Source organism: Stegostoma tigrinum, chromosome 1 (genome assembly GCF_030684315.1).
Source record: "Stegostoma tigrinum isolate sSteTig4 chromosome 1, sSteTig4.hap1, whole genome shotgun sequence".
NCBI classification, from domain to species: domain Eukaryota; kingdom Metazoa; phylum Chordata; class Chondrichthyes; order Orectolobiformes; family Stegostomatidae; genus Stegostoma; species Stegostoma tigrinum.
The window spans coordinates 99,751,873-99,775,753 of record NC_081354.1 but is presented as its reverse complement, the minus strand read 5'-3'; the positions used below and the strand labels follow the sequence as shown (position 1 = coordinate 99,775,753).

The 23,881-nt window shown below is 40.2% G+C and overlaps 1 protein-coding gene across 8 annotated transcripts in view; it reads left to right on the top strand.

Moving 5' to 3' along the window:
* Window positions 1-23,881, top strand: part of apbb2b (amyloid beta (A4) precursor protein-binding, family B, member 2b) — a 256,665-nt gene that overhangs the window by 198,670 nt on the left and 34,114 nt on the right. The window contains exon 1 of one of the 8 annotated variants that reach the window (XM_048532019.2): window positions 8,957-9,225. The exons of the other annotated variants lie outside the window; for them this stretch is intronic. Within the exon in view, the coding sequence (XP_048387976.1) occupies window positions 9,200-9,225 (26 nt within the window). The 5' untranslated portion in view covers window positions 8,957-9,199. Of the gene's footprint in view, window positions 1-8,956; window positions 9,226-23,881 lie in introns of those variants that run through there. 8 annotated transcript variants of the gene reach the window in all.

Sequence of the window (23,881 nt, the reverse complement as noted above, 5' to 3'; positions counted from 1 at the left end):
TAATGTCAAAGTTAAGCTTCCAAGGTGTCTCAAGTGGCATCGGTGATATTTCATTGCCAACTCAAAGTTCACATTCACAACTGTATTGCTGCCTGTCTGATTGACTGTGGTAGTAATTGCAGCTTCATGACTTCAGCTGCACAAGCATCCTGCTCTCAGTGCCATAGTGTATTAGGAAACTGCCTGAAGGAAGCAACTATGGCCTTAATGCCAAGGGTGGCATAACATCTTGCCATCCTCAATCCTGAACAATGATCCATCCCCAACTAGCTTGTGGATAGCTCCGACTGAGGAGTGACTGATTTACCAGTAATCCCCTAAGTGGCTACATTGGACCTGCAGGACTGAGCGTGGCCTACTTCTTGGAGGGAAATGATATGGAACCCCTGACCCTGACTACCACAATTGCCTAACTGACCACAACTGACATCAAGGCTGATGCCATTGACATACAGTGCCAGTACCCCCAATTGTTAACAGCCTGTCTTGACATGACTGAAGCTTACTCCCCTTAGATTCTGAGAGATGGTGATTTGTTTGAAGCCCATTCAGTTTGTATGTTGCATAAACTGCAGGCATATGCTGTAAGTGTGACATTGTGGAACATTACTGTACAGCAACACAACATGCCCACTCACTTGTCTGACCATTGCTGGCAGCCATGGCAGGCTGTGTGTCTTTTTGCTTGCTCTCAAAGGCAAGGCAAGACAGAAGTACTGTAAACCTGTAAGTTCCAAATGAGTCAGTGAGGTGCAAAAAGGCACAGCAACGATGCTGTGAGCAATTCCAGTGCAGTGTGAATGAGCACTCAAAATGAGTAAACAGCTGTGACCTGGCAGCAGCATTACACTGAAAGGTGTTGTTGCACTTAGTGGACTCTAAAGTGCAACATTAAATTGGAGAAAGTTATTCCAATTATGTGGTCAACATGCCATGATGATGTGGTGAGGCTGGTGTGTGTCTGATGCCAAACTCTGGAACAAAGGACATTGGCAGTTGTTGCAAATAGACTGTGCCCTCGATATTGGGGAATGCAGTTCAAGATAGGAGCCTGCAGGAACAAGTAGCCAGCTGGATCTCACAAGTCTCCACACTGACTTTCATGTCAGGAATTATCATCATCTAGTTTCTTTCTGCCACTTGGAAGAGTAGCAGTCTGTACAGAAATTAGGTGAGAATAGGTAATAATAGGATGTTAATACATGCAAATGAGCTTCGCACCACTCACCAGTGAGATTCCTGAATTTTCGGTAAAAGATTGAAAATTTTGAGAAAAAATTACGTCAAGAATCTCATTTCCTTCTTAAAACAGGCACTTGCAACATGCATCAAAACTGCAGTGATCTCCTACTAACCCTGTCCTTTCTTCCCCCCACCCCCCACATGTCTTTCTCAAAATGATACTGCAAATTTTTAGGTGAAAATGGGTAGGAGCTGTTAGTTAACATTGAGAAATATCTATAGGACAGATAGGATAAGCATGACCATATTGTACCTGTTACAGTGTTGAGTTAAAAGCCAAATTTTACAAAGAAATTACATAAATTTTATTAGTATTTACATATTTGTTACAGTTAATGTATAATGATAAAATTTCAACACAGATGTTCTTCAGTTAATGGATAGGAAAGTGGTTTCAATATATATGAAAATGTAATCCTCTGGGCATTCAGAAGCTCCCATTATACAGTGTTGTAATTTAAACTGCTGGTACTTCAGAATGATTCATTGCCTGGTCATCACTTATGATGTAGCGTCGCTGCTTTTTTCAAGGCTGCTCAAAAATATAATTATCAGAGCCTTTGGCACTTTCAGCTTCAACCAAATAGATAGCTATCAAGCAAATCCACAACAAATCCTAATCCTAAATTACTTCTACTTTTCTATGTTTATTTCTCGGATATACAAAATCTGAAATATTTTGCCCCATGAAATCGGTTAAGCAGATTGTAATGTTTTGTAAGCCGCCATTCTTTTTATACAACAGACACACTGTTGTACAACAGACCAGACCAGAGTTATTGACTCTTTTTACATAGAAAATATGGGATTACGTTGGATAATTTTTAGCACAGCCTGAGTCTTGATTTGAGGAGTTCATCACTAATCTAAAATTAAGTGGAATGTTTTGTTCTAAAAAGCTTTTGTTTTGGACAGTGCTCTTTATAACTGCGTGTGTTTCTTTAGTTCTGTATGTCTCTGTGTTCTGAGATACGGAAAGGGTTTTGTGAAATGTGTGCCCTTGTGTGCCCTTCACAACATTGTAGGAATGCAGTGCATGGAAGGCATGTTTCTGTTGACAAAAAAAAATCAGTTGACAGAAGGAAATATATTCTACATTAAACCATACCTTCCGCACAACCCCAAACCTAACAAGAAATAGATGTTGGCAAGCTCAGATTAAAATCAATGCCTTGAAAGCCACATTGTGTGCTTTTACCCTGCACTGCAACTACAGCAGCATCCTGGTGAGGGTGGTCTGTTTGCCAGTCTTGATATCTTTGATTTCATTTTGGTTGCGCATTTGGTTTGTCGAAAAACAGGAACTTGTAGCTCTTTGAGCCTCAAGACTACTGGTTAACTTTAAGAAATGTGCGGAAATGTTGATGAAGCAGATCAGGTGGAGATGTGCTGCATGTGCTTCTGTTTAACTTTTTCTCCCTTTCACTTCATATGTCTGAGTTTATACTGGTAGGAGTTCCAGTTCATAGTCTTGTTGCTGTGAATGTGTTTTGCCTGATGTTTTTCATTACAACTGACCATGCTATAATCCACTTCAGGTATTTTGGACATTATCTATTCTTGAAGGAAACTGGCTTCAGGCTCCATTGAAACCGGGCAGGGCAGAACTGCTGTTTAGTAGGCTAGTGTTGCTCATAAAGGCCATTTAGTGGTATTCTTTTATTGATGGATGAGAGATTTTGACTGATTCATCATCAGGGATTTAATTACAGCACTAGTTTAAAAGATCAGTGAACTGAAATCAGCTTTTGACCTTTTGCTATTGAGGTTTAAGCAGATAGTTTTAGGTTTTCTCTTACTGTCTTCTTCCCCACTCACTCCTACTCTCCTCCATTAAAGCATTTCACTCCAATGTACCTCTAAATAGTAGATGTTTCTTGTTATCACACAAACATGTTTGGTGTGACAAATTTCACAGTTTTTGGAAGATTTACTAAAATACCTTACTCAAAGTGAATGTCTAGTTTGAATTGAATTCAAATTTTAATCTTTTAATTCAATTTTTACCATAAACATGTAATTCTAATGTACTATATTATGCATGTTAAATGAAAAATTCATCCAAAATGAGCATAGTATGCAACCATGAGGCAGCTGATGAAGCTGACTCCAGTAAGAAGTTTGCAGTACTAAGCCAGATGAATTCAGTTGGATAAAAGAAAGATTGGCAACATTAGGGTGTGATCAGATGACAACTGTTGATGATCATTCTGCTGTGGAGGGCACCAAAGTAGATTCAGATGGGGATGCTCAGTGAAATCTTTGGGAAATGGTTGTCAGCAGTTCAAAACCATTTAGATTTCTGTGGAGAATATGAAACACAGTGTCATGTGTTGAATAGAACTAATGGAATTATTGGGACGCTTGTTGTATACATGAGGGAGAAGCAGATAGTGTGATAAAGGAACAGTTTAGAGATATCTATAATAGGGGGAGTATTGTTTAAGCATTTGGCATAACCCACTGGAGCAGAATGAATTGTTTCTAAGCTGTAAATTCTGTGTAATTGTTCCAACATCTTTGTTCACTAAGCAATGACTTGTGACCCATTCAAAATGTCTTGAATAGAACATGATGCCTAACCTTCCGATATAGAGTACGCTGTAGGCTGATTTGGGTTTTCTGATTCCCTCATGAAGTATTCAAGAGAAATATTATTTTGCTAAGACCAGCACAAGAACAATCTGTAGATTCACGTAGTTGAAGGACATATTTGAAAGGGATATTGACTCAGTACTTGGGATAAAAGAAGTTCCCTATCTGACCCATGTATCTTGGCGTCAGTCACTGGGATTATGATGGTTTACCTCTGTCTGCTCCTTGGCTCTATTACATTTGATTTATTTCTAGCTTACATTATATAAACATACTATCGTAAACAGACTGGAGCCTCATAACAAATTACTGAGAGGTTAGATCCAGTTTAATTGGAAGAAGCCTTCAGCCTTGGGGTTGATTAGTTGGATGGGAAAATTCTGCATGTTGTACCAGATTGGTAATAAGCTATAGGATAAGAGCCAACAAAAATATGAATTGCATGATGGAATTTGAGTTAAAAAATCAAGCCTGGTCAAGGTGTTGCTATGGAAAATGTACTGGAGAATTATTGTCTCCCATGCTTCAGTCTAGTTTTAAAATGACATAACGTCTGACTGCCATAGTTTTCATGCAGAAGACAGGTTCCTGAATTTGAATATGTGTAGCATCTAGCAAGTGTAAATTAACCACATTGCAAGCCAGACTGATGACCTTAAACTGAATATTAGTGTATTTTTTCAGATATTGGGAATTGTTCAGTAAATGCTGCCCAATTGTGGAATCATATTATTTACAGAGCACTACATACTATAGTAGTGACCTCTGTAGCCCTTTGGATAGACAGAATAAAATGACGTATTGTCAGTGTAGGATGCTGCCAGTTTTTTTTTCGGAGGTGAGATTTTTTAGGAAGAATCCTGCAAAATTACTTTATTATTGCAGAAAATTCCATCTTAAAATATTTCCACTGTAGCTGTTATTTTGTTAAAATTTAAAACATTTGTAATAGTTTATTTTTCCATATCTCCACTATGCTTGATGTAACCATTGCTAAAAACTTTTGACCAAATAATTTTTTTGAACGAGGTCGTAATGAAAGATTGATGAATTATGGGTATCTGCTGATAAAAATTTAATCCTGGATAATGCTTGCTTCTTTGCCTCTGGCAGTAATGACTTCAAGTCATAATTCTTGTATGATTTTGCTGCTCTCAGTAGACAGTTTTTTGAAATTGTACTGTGAGATATTAGTAACAACATATCAATGGGATTGTATGGAATTCCTTTGTTTTATGGTTCCATCCAAGACATCAAGTCATTTACTTAAATTTGCATTCCTTAACTCCACTCATGTACAAATGTAATGAAAGAGAAGATTCCCTTTGGGTGAAAGAGCCAGGTTGTTTAATTTTTAATTCAGCTCATTTTCAGATGTGGGGGTGAGATTTTGTGAGGAGTGGGAAAATAGTTGCAAGCTGTTGCTGAAGAAAGCACAACAATAGACGTTTGATGGGGAAATGTCAGAACATAAGCACTAGGAGCAGAAGTAGGCAGTTCAGCCCCTCGAGGCTGCTCCACCATTTGATATAATCAAATCTAACTCTTCCTTCCATATCTGGCTAAAAAAAGCAAAGAGCCTGTTACAATAAATTGAAAAATAAACCTCTTATCTGAATGGTAAGCCGTGTTTAGTATTGTAATATTTTTACTGTCTAGAACGTTTGCTGTCTGAATTGCGGAATCTTCCAAATTTAAAATTGGGAACTGTCCTTCAACGATTCTTACTGAAACCACAAGCTAAAAAGTGCTTTCAATGCTTCTAAAAGTGGGCCATCTAAACTGACACTTAATCATGGCAGCATTATAGTATTTCTTAATGTGGTGGTGGGGTTTCAGGTTTAGATGATAGTAAGACGGTCACAAGTTGACAAGTGTCCTAAGTATCAAAGTGGTAATGAAAGCAAAAGATCAGATTGCAGTGGGCATTGGGCTGATCTTGATGTTCCATTCAGTATCATTTACCTCACAGATCTAAATAGAAATCTGGTGGTCTTGGTCAACAGGTAGTAAAACAGGCCAGCTTTTGTGAGGAGTAACATAGATTATTACTCTGCACCTTTTATTCTGCAGTGAAAGAGCTCCACATATATTTAGGAGATCCTAATCAGAATTTCAGACCCACGCTTCCATTCTGACAGATCCCTCATGTTGTAGAATAGTGGAGGTTTGACAGCTAGATTGAAATGGAATGCAGATAAGATGAGTGTGAAGTTTTGGTGTGAGGTAAATAAGGTGCTGTTGGTAAGGGGGAGTGTACCAGGTAAATCAGTACAAGGTGACTAGCTGCCAGGCAAGTGATGGAGTCTTTCGGGCAGGTCAGGGTGGATGGTAGATTTTGGGCCCAGGCAGTTGGATTCCAACCGGAGCTGGGGGGAGTTTTGTGCCAGGATGGGTGAATCCATTGGTGGGGAGGGTGGGGTCAGGTATACCTGCAGGGCATGGAGGTGTTGGGTCTGCAACATGGCTGAGTGTGGGGAGTCACTTTTTCTGGAGCAGTATGGAATCTGGTCTGGCAGTAGGACTGAAGTGTTGGGTCCATTACAGGGATAGGGAAGTCAAGTCCAGAGGCCCGAGCAAGGGTGTTGTGTCCCTGCATGTTAGCAAGGGGATGGGGAGTTGTCAGGTTGGGGCCCGGCAGGTCAGATAGATGAGGGTGTGTGAAGTAAGTTGGAAGTCAGTTCAACAGATACTTAGGAGGTAGACTAACTACTTAATGGACTAACCTTTTCTTAGTTAAATATTTAATTGATGTCAGAAGACAACTCCAAATTTAACAACTTAAATGGATACTTTGAAAGTTTCAGGTGAAGAGGAATAGCCCATCAGGATCTTCAGTTTTCTGGGCAATTCCTTCAGAGCCTAGTAAGATAGGGATTCCATAAGATCTCAATATGCACCTCTTAGCTACGTTTCAGAAATGATTATCTGGTTGGTAGAAAATCCAGACAATTTATAGCTTTTGCATAATTGACACACATTGCATAAACATGTAGTGGAAATGGAGTTGATATGAAAAGCTAAAAGAAATCATTTCAGAATGTTATGTACCACAATCAAGACTTTTTAAAAGCATTATTGATCAATTTCATCTAGCATACTTCTGTCTAACCTCACCTTTAAACCATGAGATACACTATATTTTGTGTAATATCAAAAAAAAGCACAATGAAAAAAGTATGCCAAATACTTTAAAAACTCAAACAGATGTGTATGGAAGAATACTGATTGAGCATTGGATTAATTGCTCTAATTATCCTTGAATAAGATCTGAAAAGACATTTTTGTGTATGGGAATAGTGTGCTGCATGTATTTTTATTTTAAAATTTAGTTTCAGAATGACAATGTCCATTTTATTGTCCAAAGCTGCTAACTATTGTAGGAATTTGTTTTGAGAGGGAAATGTCATGCATGCTACTCTGCAGGAAAATAGGAAATGAAGATAGATTTTTAGATTTTAGATAGGTGTTTTACAAAACCACTTTAGGGTATTTCAAAGTTTAAAGAATATTCTGTTTGTAAACTGGGAATTCAAATTGAGCATGAACTAAATATTAAAACAAACGTGTTTGCTTTCAAAGTGCAAAGTTAAATTCTTAAACTTCATACATGTGGTCAGCATCAAGCCAGTTATCCAGTTATCTTTAGTTACACACAGATGAAGAGATAATATTAAATGACAAGAGGAGCTTAGTTTAAGGAGGATCTGGCAAAGAGGAAAGCAAGCATAACATTTGTCTTCTAACATAGGCTTCTTGAAGAATATGTTGGGATAATGGTTATTTTAAACAAAACAAAAATGGATATTTTGAGAGAGATAATGGGAACTGCAGATGCTGGAGATTCCAAGATAATAAAATGTGAGGCTGGATGAACACAGCAGGCCAAGCAGCATCTCAGGAGCACAAAAGCTGACGTTTCGGGCCTAGACCCTTCATCAGAGAGGGGGATGGGGGGAGGGAACTGGAATAAATAGGGAGAGAGGGGGAGGCGGACCGAAGATGGAGAGTAAAGAAGATAGGTGGAGAGGGTGTAGGTGGGGAGGTAGGGAGGGGATAGGTCAGTCCAGGGAAGACGGACAGATATTTTGATATTAGTTTTCCCTGGATTTTTTTGGTTGTTTGTGGAAACAGAGACCATGTTACAAAGCTTTTAACCACTTCATTATTTAAGCTTGAAATTTTTTTTTTTTTACTTACAGGTCTAAGGGACATTCTTTCATGTATATTGTATAGAGCTCTTTCAAGGTTTCCTTGAGCGATTTTGTTTAATTTGGAAAGTGAATACAGAAAGATCTTATTTTACATATCCCTTCCACCTGAAGGTCAATTTACACATTAGGTTGGCTTCATTGATTGTTTCACATTTTTAATTGTGTGGGCAGAGACTGGGGATATTTGCTGAATGTGTTCAGATGAAATGCTCAATATTATCTGGGGAACTGCAGATCTTACAATATATCAGTAAAGATTGATGATATAATTAAGACTTGCTAAGTCACTACATTCACTGCTTTCACTTTTCAACAATTATATTTTCCCAATAATATGTTTCCTTAATTGCTTGTGTGTCTTTATCATATTAATAGTTGAAAGGAATAACAGTAAATACGTATAAATGAGCTGATCTAGGATTTAGATTAATCTCAAAAATGATAACCTTTCTAAAAAGAAGCTATCATAACAAAACTTGCAGAGCAACTTTATATATTAGAACGCTATATAAATAAAATTCAAATGGAGTAACACAAATGGAGCTTTTTTTTCCTGTTGGATTAAAAACATTAATTATGGGAATCTCCTTAGCAAATTGCAAGGGACTGCTCTGCTTGTAGTGACAGATTGGTGGAGAATGTGTTGTGTGAAGTGCTTGCAGCATTGAGAGGAGGCTTTTCTACATGATAGCTGCTGCTTATAATCAGTAAGCCATCTGAGGATATAACTCGGCTACTGTCTGCTGTGCAACTGCGGAAAGGCTGAGAGAAATTGGATCACCATATTAATAAATGAATAAGCTGTCATTCTCGGGAGGTTCTCCACAGGTCAGTGAAGTACATGGCTATATCAGGAGCACTCAGCATCACCTGATGCATACGAAAACCTAAGGGAATGATTCCAGTCAGTGTGCTGTCTGTAGTGTAAAGGCATCTGACGTGCTCAGCAGCTTAATTTCTTCCCGCTGCAGTAATTGAAGGGGGTAAGGGAGTGAAATTAACAGCAACCCAAGCAGCACGCTACACAGACTATGTTAGTTCCATTTTAGACATTTTGCCAGATGCTGTGTTCTCGAGTGAAATGAAGAGTGCGCTTTCTAGCATGATAAAGAAATATATTCACAGTCCCTTAGCATGGCAGTTTCCTCATGCAGAGGTATACATCTGCAGTGCTGTAAGTACTTGGTGTTTTGTTATTTTTCCAGACTGAATGGGACTGACAATGACAATAGTGCATGATGGGGCTCAAATTCAGTACTTTCTGTCTAAAAGATTGATAACTTTCTGAATACGAATGTGCTGTGGTGCGAACACATGAAAAAGATTGCTTTTTAAAATAATGTGCTGGAAGCAAATGCATTGGTAAACATGCTCATTGTTATGCCAAAGGTGAGATTGTACAATTGCAATCAATCATCTGAAAGGGAATTAGAACAGTTGTTAGTCCTGTGCAGTTATGTTGTGGTTGTTAGGGCTTGTGTTGCCAAAATTGAAATTTGTGAGCTTTAAACGTAGTGGATTTGTGAGTGAGGATAATGTGTTTATTGTATGTAGCTCCAGAACATGGTGTGCTGGAGTGGGAGAAACAAGAGATCGTTTCTATGTGAAATAACTAAACAAAAACCTGTCAATGTTTCCAGTCAGTTCACTACCAATCTGGCACATTCATATTGCTACTTATTGAGTTTTATATTAACAGGATTTTAGTCTCAAAATAATTTGTTTCCTGATGTGCTTTTTTGGCAAAAACTTGCCACTGCAACAAATGTACAAAAGTGGGCCAGTAGATTGAAAGGACAGCTGCTGTGCGGTTCACGCTCACTTGACATATGCTGCATTTTGCTTTGTATCAACTAGCTTTTTAGTTGTCTTTATCGAACTATTCTTAGAAATGTTTAGCAAGTTATGAATCGATTTATGAATATTAGAACATAACTGAATGTACAATTAGAAATTGTATTTTTCTTGCAAGGGTTCAACATTGATGGTACAGTTTTCTGTATAACTTAATGTACGCAATATTTTAGATATGAGCAGTTAGGATTTAGAAATTCTGTGATAACGTGATGCCTTTAAGAAATGACCCAGCACCTATTCTAAGTGTTCTAAAAGTTGAGATGTTTGCTTTTTTAAATGTGAACACTTAAGTGCTGAGAATATAAACACTTACTGTCAGTGTGGAACCCTGCAATTTACTGTTGGCTGAATTTGTGACTGGGTATAAATATGCTGGAACTGTTGAATTGTGTACCTATTTAAGCTGATGAATTTAGAAATTAATAGAAACACTTTCCTACTGTCTGTAGTCTTGCAGTAACTACATTCCTAGGGAGATTTCTTTTATTATGTTCGATATTCACTGTTGGAGAAGTATTGAACCCAGCATCTTTTGGAAGGAATCAAATAAATTATATAGAATAGGACTATATTAGACTACCCCATATGGTAAGTAGGTTTCATGAAAATATTTAATAAATAAATAACTAGTATGGCAGGGGGGTGGGAACCTGAGCTGTATACCGGAGGTGAGAGTTGATGCAGGTGAGGCAGTAGCAAGAGGTAGACCAGCTAGTGGGAAGGATTTTCCTGGGAAGGAACCAAGGGATCAGTTAAAGTGTGTTTGCTTTAACGCAAGGAGTATCAGGAATAAAAGTGATGAACTTAGAGCATGGATCAGTACCTGGTGCTATGATGTTGTGGCCATAACAGAGACATGGGTTTCTCAGGGGCAGGAATGTTTGCTGGATGTTCCAGGGTTTAGAACATTTAAAAAGAATAGGGAGGGGGGGAAAAAGAGGAGGGGGTGTAGCACTACTAATCAGAGAGGGTATCGCAGCTACAGAAGCTTCCATTGTCGAGGAAGATCTGCCTACTGAGTCAGTATGGGTGGAAATTAGGAACAGCAAGGGAGTAGTCACCTCGTTAGGGGTTTACTACAGGCCCCCCAATAGCAGCAGGGAGATTGAAGAAAGCATAGGTCGACAGATTTTGGAAAAGTATGGACGTAGTAGGGTTGTTGTAATGGATGACTTTAACTTTCCTAATATTGATTGGAACCTCCTTCAAGCAGAAGATTTGAATGGAGCTGTATATTGTGGTGGGAGAGCATTTTGGTGATAGTGACCATAACTGCCTCACATTCTACATAGCTATGGAGAAGGAGAGGATTAGGCAAAATGGGAGGATATTTAATTGAGGAAGAGGAAACTATGACACGATTAGACATGAGTTAGGAAGCATGGACTGGGAGCAATTGTTCCATGGTAAGGGAACTATAGACATGTGGAGACTGTTTAAGGAACAGTTGTTGGGAGTGATGAGTAAATATGTCCCTCTGAGACAGGCAAGAAGGGGTAACACAAAGGAACCTTGGATGACGAGAGAGGTGGAGCTTCTTGTGAAAAGGAAGAAGGTAGCTTACACAAGGTGGAGGAAGCTAGGGTCAAGTTCAGCTAGAGAGGATTACACGCAGGCAAGGAAGGAGCTCAAAAATGGCCTGCGGAGAGCCAGGAGGGGGCACGAGAAAGGCTTGGCAGAACGAATTAGGGAAAACACAAAGGCATTTTACACTTATGTGAGGAATAAGAGAATGGTTAAAGAAAGTAGGGCCGATCAGGGATAGCATAGGGAACTTGTGTGTGGAGTCTGAGGAGGTAGGGGAAGCCCTAAATGAGTTTTTTGCTTCTGTCTTTACGAAAGAAACGAACTTTGTAGTGAATGAAACCTTTGAAGAGCAGGTGTGCATGCTGGAATGGATAGAGATAGAGGAAGCTGATGTGCTGAAAATTTTGTCAAACATTAAGATTGACAAGTTGCCAGGCCCGGACCAAATTTGTCCTCGGATGCTTTGGGAAGCGAGAAATGCAATTGCTTTGCTACTTGCGAGGATCTTTGCATCCTCGGTCTCCACTGGAGTCGTACCTGAGGACTGGAGAGAGGCAAATGTAATTCCTCTCTTCAAGAAAGGAAATAGGGAAATCCCCGGCAATTACAGACCAGTAAGTCTCATGTCTGTCGTCTGCAAGGTGTTAGAAAGGATTCTGAGGGATAGGATTTATGCCCATCTGGAAGAGCATGGCTTGATTAAATGCAGTCAACACGGCTTTGTGAGGGGCAGGTCATGCCTCACAAACCTTATCGAGTTCTTTGAGGATGTGACTAGAAAAGTTGATGAGGGTCGAGCTGTGGATGTGGTGTATATGGACTTCAGTAAGGCATTTGATAAGGTTCCCCATGGTAGGCTCATTCAGAAGGTCAGGAGGAATGGGATACAGGGGAACTTAGCTGTCTGGATACAGAATTGGCTGGCCAACAGAAGACAGCGAGTGGTAGTAGAAGGAAAATATTCTGCCTGGAAGTCAGTGGTGAGTGGTGTTCTACAGGGCTCTGTCCTTGGCCCTCTACTGTTTGTGATTTTTATTAATGACTTGGATGAGAGGATTGAAGGATGGGTCAGCAAGTTTGCAGACGACACAAAGGTCGGAGGTGTCGTTGACAGTGTAGAGGGCTGTTGTAGGCTGCAGCGGGACATTGACAGGATGCAGAGATGGGCTGAGAGGTGGCAGATGGAGTTCAACCTGGATAAATGCGAGGTGATGCATTTTGGAAGGTCGAATTTGAAAGCTGAGTACGGGATTAAGGATAGGATTCTTGGCAGTGTGGAGAAACAGAGGGATTTTGGTGTGCAGATACATAGATCCCTTAAAATGGCCATCCAAGTGGACAGGATTGTTAAGAAAGCATATGGTGTTTTGGCTTTCATTAACAGGGGGATTGAGTTTAAGAGTCGTGAGATCTTGTTGCAGCTCTATAAAACTTTAGTTAGACCACACTTGGAATACTGCGTCCAGTTCTGGTCGCCCTATTATAGGAAGGATGTGGATGCTTTGGAGAGGGTTCAGACGAGATTTACCAGGATGCTGTGTGGACTGGAGGGCTTATCTTATGAAGAGAGGTTGACTGAGCTCGGACTCTTTTCATTGGAGAAAAGGAGGAGGAGAGGGGACCTAATTGAGGTATACAAGATAATGAGAGGCATAGATAGAGTTGATAGCCAGAGACTATTTCCCAGGGCAGAAATGGCTAGCATGAGGGGTCATAGTTTTAAGCTGGTTGGAGGAAAGTATAGAGGGGATGTCAGAGGCGGGTTCTTTACACAGAGAATTGTGAGAGCATGGAATGCGTTGCCAGCAGCAGTTGTGGAAACAAGGTCATTGGGGTCATTTAAGACACGGCTGGACATGCATATGGTCACAGAAATTTGAGGGTGCATACATGAGGATCAATGGTCGGCACAACATCGTGGGCTGAAGGGCCTGTTCTGTGCTGTACTGTTCTATGTTCTATGTTCTAGTTTCTTCAGACTTAGTTTGAGATAGAATTAGAATTTAAGGATTTCAAAATGCATATTTCTATTTCAATAAATTGTTGTCCATTATTGTTTGCTCCGTAATTTTTGCATCAACTCGACAATATGTCTCCCCCATTTATATGTGTACACACCTTTCCTTATAGTTATGAGTTGTAGTTACAGTTCCAATTATTCTTAATCCCCTGGATGTTACTAAATTCATTTTCATAAATTTTCTCCACATTTCATCTAAAATCTTGATGCACTGAGGGTAGGCTTGCTACTTCCAAATTAAACAGAATTTAGAAAAATGTAAGCTGATCCCATTGAAATTGGAAGAGAGACATGCATTTAATTGTTACTTCTGTGGCCCCAGTAAGTCCCAAGGCATTTTACAGTAAATAAAGTCCCTTTTGATGTCACTATTGTAATGTAGGAGTTGTCGTAGCCAATTTTTGCATTGCAAGCTGCTACAAACAGTTTGACGATGAAGGATCGATAACCTACTTTTGGTAATGTTGACCAAAAGTTATTAATTGGCTTGGCTATGATGAAACTCCTCTGCTGTTCAAAATGATGTAATTAGTGTTGCCACAGTTGGTTTAAGATCTTGCCTATAAGATGGCATCGTTGACAGTATAGCACTGCCTCAGTACTGCACAAGAAAGTAAATATAGACCTGTGTGCTCAAGACCAGGCGTTGGTATGGATCTTGAAGCCACAGCCTTTGACTAGGAAACATGAGTGATATCAACTGAGCTGTGAAATTCAAATATATAAAGCCTCTGAGAGAGACTGGAGAGTCTAGAACTAGAGGGCATGGTCTCCGGTTAAAGGATTGGTCACGTGACTGAAATAAAAAGAAACTCCCTTCCTGAAGATTTGGGGAATGTGACTTTGAAGTTCAGCTATTACCTTATTGACCCATGGTAGAATGGCAGGCTAAATGGCCTGCCCTCTTACTTATTACATTAAGAAACATGGAGAATAGAAACAGGAGGTGGCCATTCTGCCCTTCCAGCCTGCTCCTCCATTCGTCATGATCATTCAACTCAAAAGCCTATTCTCACTTTTTACCCCATAACCTCTGATCCCTTTAGTGCCAAGTGCTACATCCAACTCCTTCTTGAATTCAGACAATATTCTGTCCTTGACTGCTTTCCCTGGTAGCAAATTTCAAAGTCTCACCTTTCTCTGGGTGAAGAACCTTCTCCTCATCTTGTCCTAAATGGTCTTAAACACCATGTCCTTAGACTGTGACCCCTCGTCCTGGACTGTCATCATTGGGAACAAACTTCCTGCATCTACTGTATCTAGTCTTGAGAATTTTATAGATTTCTATTAGAGCCCCCATCATTCTTATAAACTCCAGTGAATATAATCCCAACTGACTTAATTTTCCATCATTCTCCAATCCTGCCACCCCAAGGATCAATTTGGTAAATCTTTGCTTCACTCCCTCTATAGGAAGAACATCCTTCCTTGGATAAGGAGACCAAAACTGCACAAAGTTATCATGGTTTGACCTCACCAATACCCTATGTAATTGCAGCAATTCCTGTTCCTGTACTCGAATCCTGTTGTGTGAAGACTAGTATACCACTTGCCTTCTTTTCCACCTTCTGCACTTGTGCACTTACCTTCACTGACAGTTGTATGAGAACATCCAAGTCTCGTTGCATATTTCCCCCTTTCAATTTACAGCTATTCAGATGATAATTTGCCTATTTGTTTTTGCAACAAAGTGGAGAACCTCCCATTTATCCACATTAAACTGCATCTGCCACTCTTTTGCCCACTAACTCAGCCTGCTATACAGAAGCATCTCTGCATTATCCTCACAGTTCACCCTCCCACCCAGCATTGTGTTGTCTGCAAATTTTGAGATATTTAGCTCTCTCATCTAAATCATTATTCTATATTGTGAATAGCTGATCACTGTGAGACACCCCTGCCATTCATAGAAAGAACTGAATTGTATTCCCATTCTGGCTGTAGAGGTTTCTGAAAGGGCGATCATGTAATATTCTGATCAAATGACTTGGGATCCCAGGATTTCTATGGATTTTTTTCGGATTTTTATTAACGCATTATCCTATTTAATTGAGAATTGTTTTTAATGGTTTTGTACCAATTGCAAAACATGTTCCAAGAATCAGAAGTCTGGAAGGGTAGAGATGAATAGTGGAGTCCAATAAATTACAGTGCAGGAGGAGGCCACTAGGTGAGTGGTGTGGGCACACTCTACTTTAGGCACAGTAACTATTCACGTTTATCCTCAAATACTTTCAAAGCAAATTATTGGCAATTATATAGAATGTGTGATGATTTTTGCTGATTAGTTATTTTGCTCATTCAGGGAAATGTGATAGCCAAGATCTTTTCAGAATTAAACACAGGATGATAATTCACAATAATTGTACAAAATGGTTGCTGTTTGTAGCTCTGAGTATAATGACAATTATCGTTCCACTCAAACATCTTCTCCATCCCCAAAACCTAAATTGTCAGCTTTTAAATTGGATAATTGTTTAAGCTGCCAAGAAGTGCTGACTATTCAATCATAGTCAATCACAAAGTTGCCTCTTGAAGAATGTTAAATGCATTCTTGCTGTATTGTTGCCAACTGAAAATACTAACATGTTCAGTGTTAAGACATTAATCTGATTGTTTTCTCCTGTGTAGGAGCAAGATTTTCTACGTGTAAACTGGCTGCCATGTTTCCGACTTTAGAACTCTTCAAAAGTACTTCATTTACTTTAATGCTGATTAGAGCATCCTAAGGTTATACAACACTTTATATAAATACAGCTTCTTTCATTCTGCGTTCTTGTCATAAAATTAAACCAAATTGGTTTCCCTTAAGACCAGAAACACTATCTCCCCAAATGAAAGTGCATACAATAACACGATTCTAACAGCTTGTCTTTTTAAACAAAAATAGCTTTTTCCCCTGGATAGTTCCAAAAACAACTATTTCGGCTTATAATGCTTCAAAGTGACACTGTTAAATACAAAGGAGGAGTGAAAGCAATAATGAGTGATTCTGTATGAAGCCTGAGATTTATTAATAAATAAAGATCACTTTGGGATTGCCCAAGTGATGCTTGACAGACAAGCTGTTAGAATCGTGTTATTGTATGCACTTTCATTCGGGGAGATAGTGTTTCTGGTCTTTAGGGAAACCAGTTCTGTTCTTTATGACTTGAACGCAGAATGAAAGAAGCTGCATTTGTATAAAGTGTTGTATAACCTTAGGATGCTCTAATGAGCATTAAAGTAAATGAAGTACTTTTGAAGTGTTATAAAGTCGGAAACATGGCAGCCAGTTTACATGTAGAAAGGTCCCAAAAACAGTTCATAGGAAGACAGATACGTGTTTTATTAATTCTGAGGTATCTGCATTGGCCAGAACACACTGGGAACTCCACTATCGTTCCAAGGAACGTTTTGCTTCCATCTGAGGAGGGGTGGACAAAGCCTTACTGAAAAGATGATGTCGCTAAGAATGTGGCTTTTCCTCAGGAATGCCCTTTATTAGCCAGTTTATGATACAGAAGTGGGGCTTGAATCCACAACCGACAGTCACAATTTAAATCCGTTCCTTTCTGATGCTGCAAACTCGATCAAGAGTATGGTTCTAGAGCCTGAAGCCTCCTTTTGGTACCTTCACACAAGTGACCATCTCTTTTGTGAAAACGTAGACAGATATGCTCCAAAAAATAACATTGGTCTTCTTTCAGATAACATTAGGAAGGGCATTCCAAGATTTTGACCCATTGACCTTGAAGAAACGGCAATATATTTCCAAGCGAGGATAGTGTGAAAGTTGGAGAAGAGCTTGCAGGCAGTGATGGTGCTCCAGTGTATCTGATGAGCTTATACTGTAAAACCATAAGATATAAGCCATTCAGCCCATCATGTCTGCTTCACTATTCAGACATAGCTGATACGTTTCTCAACCCCATTCCCCTGCCTTCTCCCTGTAACCTTTGATCCCCTTACTATTCAAAAACTACCTATTTCTGTCTTAGAAACACTGAATGACTTAGCCTTGACAGTCCACTGTAGCAATGAGTTCCACAGATTCATCACTCACTAGCTGAAGAAATTCCTCCTCATTTCCGTTCTAAATAGTCTTTCCTTCACTCTGAGGCTGTCCCCTTGGGTCCTAGTCTTTCTTACTAGTGGGACCGTCTCCAGGTCTACTCGATCCAGGCCTGTCAGTATTCTGTAAGTTTCAAAAGAGATCCTGCTCATTCTTCTGAACTCCAAGTACAGTGTTGGCAGTGCATCTCTGCTCTTGTACTCTTGCCCCCTTGAAATGAATGCTAACATTGCATTTGCCTTCCTAACTGCCAGCTGATCCTGCATTTTAACCTTTAGAGAATCCTGAACTAGGACTCCCAAGTCACTTTGTGTTTTAGATTTCCAAAGCCTTGCCTCATTTAGAAAATAGTCTACATCTCTATTCTTCCTATCAAAGTGCACAACCTCACACTTTCCCACATTGTATTCCAACTGCCATTTCTTTGCCCACACTCCTAGCCTGTACCTGTCCTTCTGCAGGCTCCATGCCTCCTCAACATTACCTGTCCCTCCACCTATCTTTGTATCATTCTCATCCTTTCTGGTGATAGTGATGTCAGATTTGAAAGGTGCTCTTGAAGGAGCCTTAGTGAATTACTGCAGTGTAGTTTGTTGATGGTACACTCTGCCGGCACTTTGTGTCAATGATGAAGGGAGTGACTGTTGAAGACACTGAAAGGCATGCTAATCAAGTGGGTATTATGTCCTGCATGTTGTGGACACCCTTAAATGATGTAACAGCACCCATCCAGGTAAGTGGGGAGTATTCCATTACAATCCTGCCTAATGCTTTGTAAATAGATGGTGGCCAGGCACTGGGGAAGCAAGAGGTGAGTTATATGCTGTACACTTCCTATTCTTGGTCTTGCTGTTGTCGCTACACTATGTATATGCTGGTGCCATTCACTTTCTGTTCAATGAAACCCCAAGGATGAGGAATTCAGTGATAGTAGTACCATTGAATGATGAGATGGTAAGAACTGCAGATGCTGGGGCCTTAGATAACAAGGTGTGGAGTTGGGTGAACACAGCAGGCCAGACAGCATCAGAGGAGCAGGAAAGCTGACATTTCAATTTTGGACCCTTCTTCAGAAAAAGAGTCCTGATCCAAAACGTCAGCTTTCCTGCTCCTCTGATGCTGCCTGGCCTGCCGTGTTCATCCGGCTCCACACCTTATTACCATTGAATGATGGTTAGATTCATTCTTGTTGGAGGTGGTCATTGCTTGGCACTTCTGTGGCATGAATGTTACTTGCGACTTCTGAAGAAGGGTCACTGGACTTGAAATGTTAACTCTGTTATCTCTCCACAGATGCTGATGGATGTGTTTGAGTTTGTCCAGCAATTTTTGTTTTTTTTTTAAACTGGTCACTTGTCAGCCTAAGCTCGTACATTGTCCATGGACTGCTTGAGTAGCAGAGTCATTGCTAAGTACCATAGCAATAAACAAGTTTAATCAGTTAATAATATATCTTAATATTTAATTAATTAAGACCGAAGATATAAATGTCAGTCTAATTCACTCAATTAATAGGAAAACAGGACCAGCAACTGTGCTAAATATCTTAATTGATTTTGTACTTCAATGTAAAATATTACTTGCAAGAACATAGTAAGCCTCTCAATGTGGAGCAATAGATCATTGAAGAGAATCTCAAACAAAAGGGAAGAGTAACAAACAAAGAACTTGCTTGAATAGCATTTGTTGAAATAATTGAGTTGTCAGTATTTTGCCTAAAAACTTTATTAGACTTGTTACTCAGTCTTTCTCCTTTATGTGAAAAGTTTTGCTACAAATGCATATGTATAGATGGAATCTCTTTTTAATTCACTTTGAAAAGATGGAGTTTCAAATGAATTTACAAGCTGTGGTGACCTTGTTTTATTTTTCCAAACTGAAGAATCACAGCTATTAATGATTGCTTAATAGCTCAAACATGTTTGTGAAAAGTTTCTTTACCTGCAAGTTTGTCTTGAATCAAATGCCTAAGATGCACGAGTACTAATGAGAGGCATAGATAGAGTTGATAGCCAGAGACTATTTCCCAGGGCAGAAATGGCTAGCACGAGGGGTCATAGTTTTAAGCTGGTTGGTGGAAAGTATAGAGGGGATGTCAGAGGCAGGTTCTTTACGCAGAGAGTTGTGAGAGCATGGAATGCGTTGCCAGCAGCAGTTGTGGAAGCAAGGTCATTGGGGTCATTTAAGAGACTGCTGGACATGCATATGGTCACAGAAATTTGAGGGTGCATACATGAGGATCAATGGTCGGCACAACATTGTGGGCTGAAGGGCCTGTTCTGTGCTGTACTGTTCTATGTTCTATGTTCTATGTTTACTCTAATGGAGAATAGGGTTGGTGCACACTCAATGGGCCACGTGGCCTCTATTTGCACTGTAGGGATTCTATGGGAGAGATTTGAGTCAGAAAATTCAGCTTCAGAGTGCTACTGGCACTAGTTCTGTGGTAAGCAGAAGAGGTAAAGGAGTGTCACTCTGAGGCAGCATGCATCACAGCCATGTTTGGAAGGCCATTAGTGCAGGCAGGTTGCACGAGTACTAAAACACACAAAAACAAAAGTTTGGAGAAAAACATATGAACGCCGTCTTCATGTGTTCTCTTAAACATTCTCAGCTGGGTGTGTTCAACAACCCCTCCCCTGACCCAAATTCACTGTATTTAATGGCAAAAAACATGGGACATTGACTGAGATGCTCTTGGATTTCATGTGCTGGTGCAGACTGGCTGGAAGTAAAGTGTTCGGTGTAGTTAGAGTTCTAATAAGGTTTTGGAGTGAAAAGAAAGCATTGCTAGACTTCGCCAAGTGATGTAGAACACTGAAGGCCAATCAGTACAGCAGTGTGCCCCAATGGAGGCTTTATTGCTTCCTGCATGATGACAAGTTAGAGCACAGAAGGGAAGGAGGTACGCTCAATAGAAGGGATTGCCAACTCAGAGTCTTCAGAGAGCATTTTTCTTAACTCTGTCAGCCAGGAGCAATGTCCACGGTAACTAAGATTCACCAAGTCACAAAAACAGAAATTGCGAGAAAAACTCAGCAAGTCTATGGAGAGAAATCAGAGTTAACATTTCGGGTCCAGTGACCCTTCTTCAGAACTGATGGCAGCTAGGAAGATATAGGTTTTTTTATGCAGAAGATAGTGTGGGAGCAGAGGATAAGGAATGAACAATAGGTGGAGATAGAGCCCATAGAGAGAGAAAGACAGTTGGACAGACAAAGGAGTGGATAACAGTCAAACTCAGAGAATGAATAGGTGCTAATGGGGACTTTTAGTGGCTAACAATGGGTTGTGTGTAATAGCAGACCATGTGATACCAACGCCTTGTATGTGAGGATAGGGAACAGCATGGAGAAGGTGCTCAAGCCTTAAAATTGATTAGCCTGATATTGAGTTCAGAAAGCTGTAGAGCTCTCAAGCGGAAATTGAGGTGCAATTTTTCCAGCTTGCACTGAGCTTCACTAGAGCACTGCAGCAAGCCAGAAATGGAGATGCTGGCCAAGGAACGTAGTGGTGTGTTGAAGTAACAGGCAACTGGGAGCTCAAGGTCTTTACTGCGGACAGAATGTGGGTGTTCTGTGAAACGGTCGCCCAGCATATTTTTTTGTTTCCCCAGTATATAGGAGACTACATTATGAGCAGTGAATATAGTAGACTAAATTCTGGGAAGTGCAAGTAAAGTGCTGCTTCACCTGGAAGGTGTGTTTGGGATCTTGGATACTGAGGAGGGAAGAAGTAAACAGGCAGGTGTTACACTTGTGTGGTCGCGGGGGAGGGTGCCAAAGGCAGTGTCGGGGTGAAGGAGGAGTGGACCAGGACGTCTGGAGGGAATGGTCCTTGAGGAAGGCTGACAAGGGAGTGGAGGGGAGTGTGTGTCGGTGGTGGCATCCCACTGGAGGTGGTGGAAATGGTGGCTAATGATCCTCCGGATATGGATACTGGTGGGATGTTAGGTGAGGACAAGGGGGATCCTATCGCTGTTGTGAGAGGGAAGAGAGAGGGTGAGGGCTGAAGTGCAAGAGATGGGTCCTATGGGCAGAACCTTGGTGTCTATGTTTTACATGAACAGCATGTTGAGACTTGGACATGGGAATAATGGGCATTCCAAGTCAAGCGTCTGGAAGCTGGCTAATTAGAAACCAATCTTCTGGCTTCACCATCCAGTTAGGCATGCCTGATGGGACAATGAGTCAAGATCACGTTTAAGCATGGAGTATATAAAGGAACATTGGCAGCCTTCATAGCATCTACGATGAGATATATGTGCAGTGGTGGCTTAAAGGTGCTACATCTGGAGAAAATAGCACAAACGACTTGGAGTCATACAGAATGGAAATAGACCCTTCAGTCTGACTTGTCTGCACGGACCAGACATCCCAATTTGATCTAGTCCCATTTGCCAGCATTTGGCCCATATCCCTCTAAACCCTTCCTATTCCTACCCATCCAAATGCTCTTTAAAAGTTGTATATGTACCCACCACCACCACCACTTCCTCTGGCAGCTCATTCCGTACACACACACTACCCTCTGCTTAAAAAATGCTACCCCTCAGGTCCTTTTCAAATCTTTCCCCTCTCACCTTAAACCTATGCCGTATAGTTGTTGACCCCTCCCCCACACTAGGAAAAATATCTTGGATGTTCACCCTATCAATGCCCCTCATGATTTTATAAACCTCTGTAAGGTCACTCCCTCAGAGTCCAACTCTCCAAGAAAAAGCCTCAGCCCATTCAGCCTCTCCCTATAGCTCAAACCTTCCAGTCCTGGCATCCTTGTAAATCTTTTCTGCACCCTGTCAAGTTTAACAATATCCTTCCTGTTGAAAGGCAACCAGAAGTGTAGCAAAATTCCAAAGGTGGCCTCATCAATGTTGCACCTACACACAATATGATGTCCCAACTTCTGTACTCAATGTTCTGATCAATGACCAATCTCTTTCCCTACCTCTCTCTGTCTCTCTCACACACTCTCTGTCTTCCCCCTCTCTCTCCCCCCTCACTCTCACACACATACACAGACACACACATGTGAATCAATGAGGTGAATTTATATTTGCAGATACATATAGGTCAGGCAGCATCAGAGGAACAGGAAAGTCGATGTTGCAGGTTGGGACCCTTCATCAGAACTCCCATTTTGATGTCATCTGTAAACTTACTAACCAGACCTTGTATATTCACGTCAAAGTCATTTATATAAATGATGAAAAGCAGCGGACCTTGCATGAAAGTCTCTTTCAGAAACAGACTATTACTGTTAATAAAAGGCTCAATGACCTCTTCCTCTGCCTATACCTGATCTTGTCGCTTTGTAGTACAGAGTGCATGTCTTGGAGGCCTTGATAATTTCTGTCTGTGTTGCTCACTTGCTTTAAAAGCTGCTGTGTTTTAGGTACTATATGTAACCTCTTCATTGGTAGAATCTATCCATTGTAGGTGTGCATTAAACTGAATTGCATGTTTACATATTTTGATCCCGTGTCTGCGTTTTTGACTGGATTCACTATCTGCCTATGGGAAAGATAGTATCTGGTGGGAAGAGTACTGCCTACCAGAGGAGGAGTTATTTCCCTTTGTCATGGAGTTCCCTCTACTTCTCACCCCTCCAACCCCAGCACCACTGCCACTCTGCAAGGCTATGTGAATTTCTACCGATGTTCCGAAATAAATTTCTACATGTTTCCCTAAGATCTCTAAAGCATCTCTGAATATGAAAATCATGGAACGCTGCACAAAATAAAGTTGTTAATTTTCCAAGCCATTTTTATGGTTTAATAATGTTCAGTCAGTGTTTTCTTTCATTGGAAAAGTGCAGAATAATCAGATGATCCAAAGTGAAAAATCCATGCATGTATTCCATGTGATCTGTATTCCAGAGAGATGTTTACAAAATGTTGATCCTCATTTAGCTGATCCCCATTGTTGTTGTATACCATGCTGAATACATATTCATATGCATGGTTCATAATATTCATTCATATTTCATATTTTGTTAAATACTTTCCTTGTTTAAAATGTATCATTAATGAAGGGTGTTAAGGAATCCCTAATTTACTGTTAAGTTGGTAATTATTAATGGTTTGTGGCCTGTAAATTGATTTATCCCCTCCCTAATCCTATCTGATTAATGAATTGATTGCAATTCTCATTCACCCACAGGAGAGTTATTTGTTCATTTAACATTTTGTTCAAGTGATTCTATGTAGCATTCTTTAACAAGCTTCTTCAACCACATTTAGTTTTTTATTTTACTGAATCTTAAAGACTTGCATCTTTAAAAGTAGCCAAAGATTTGATTATGTAAAAGGTTAAAAAAAAACAAATAATATTTGCACTGTTATTCCTTCTCGGAAATGGCAAGTGTCAGGTT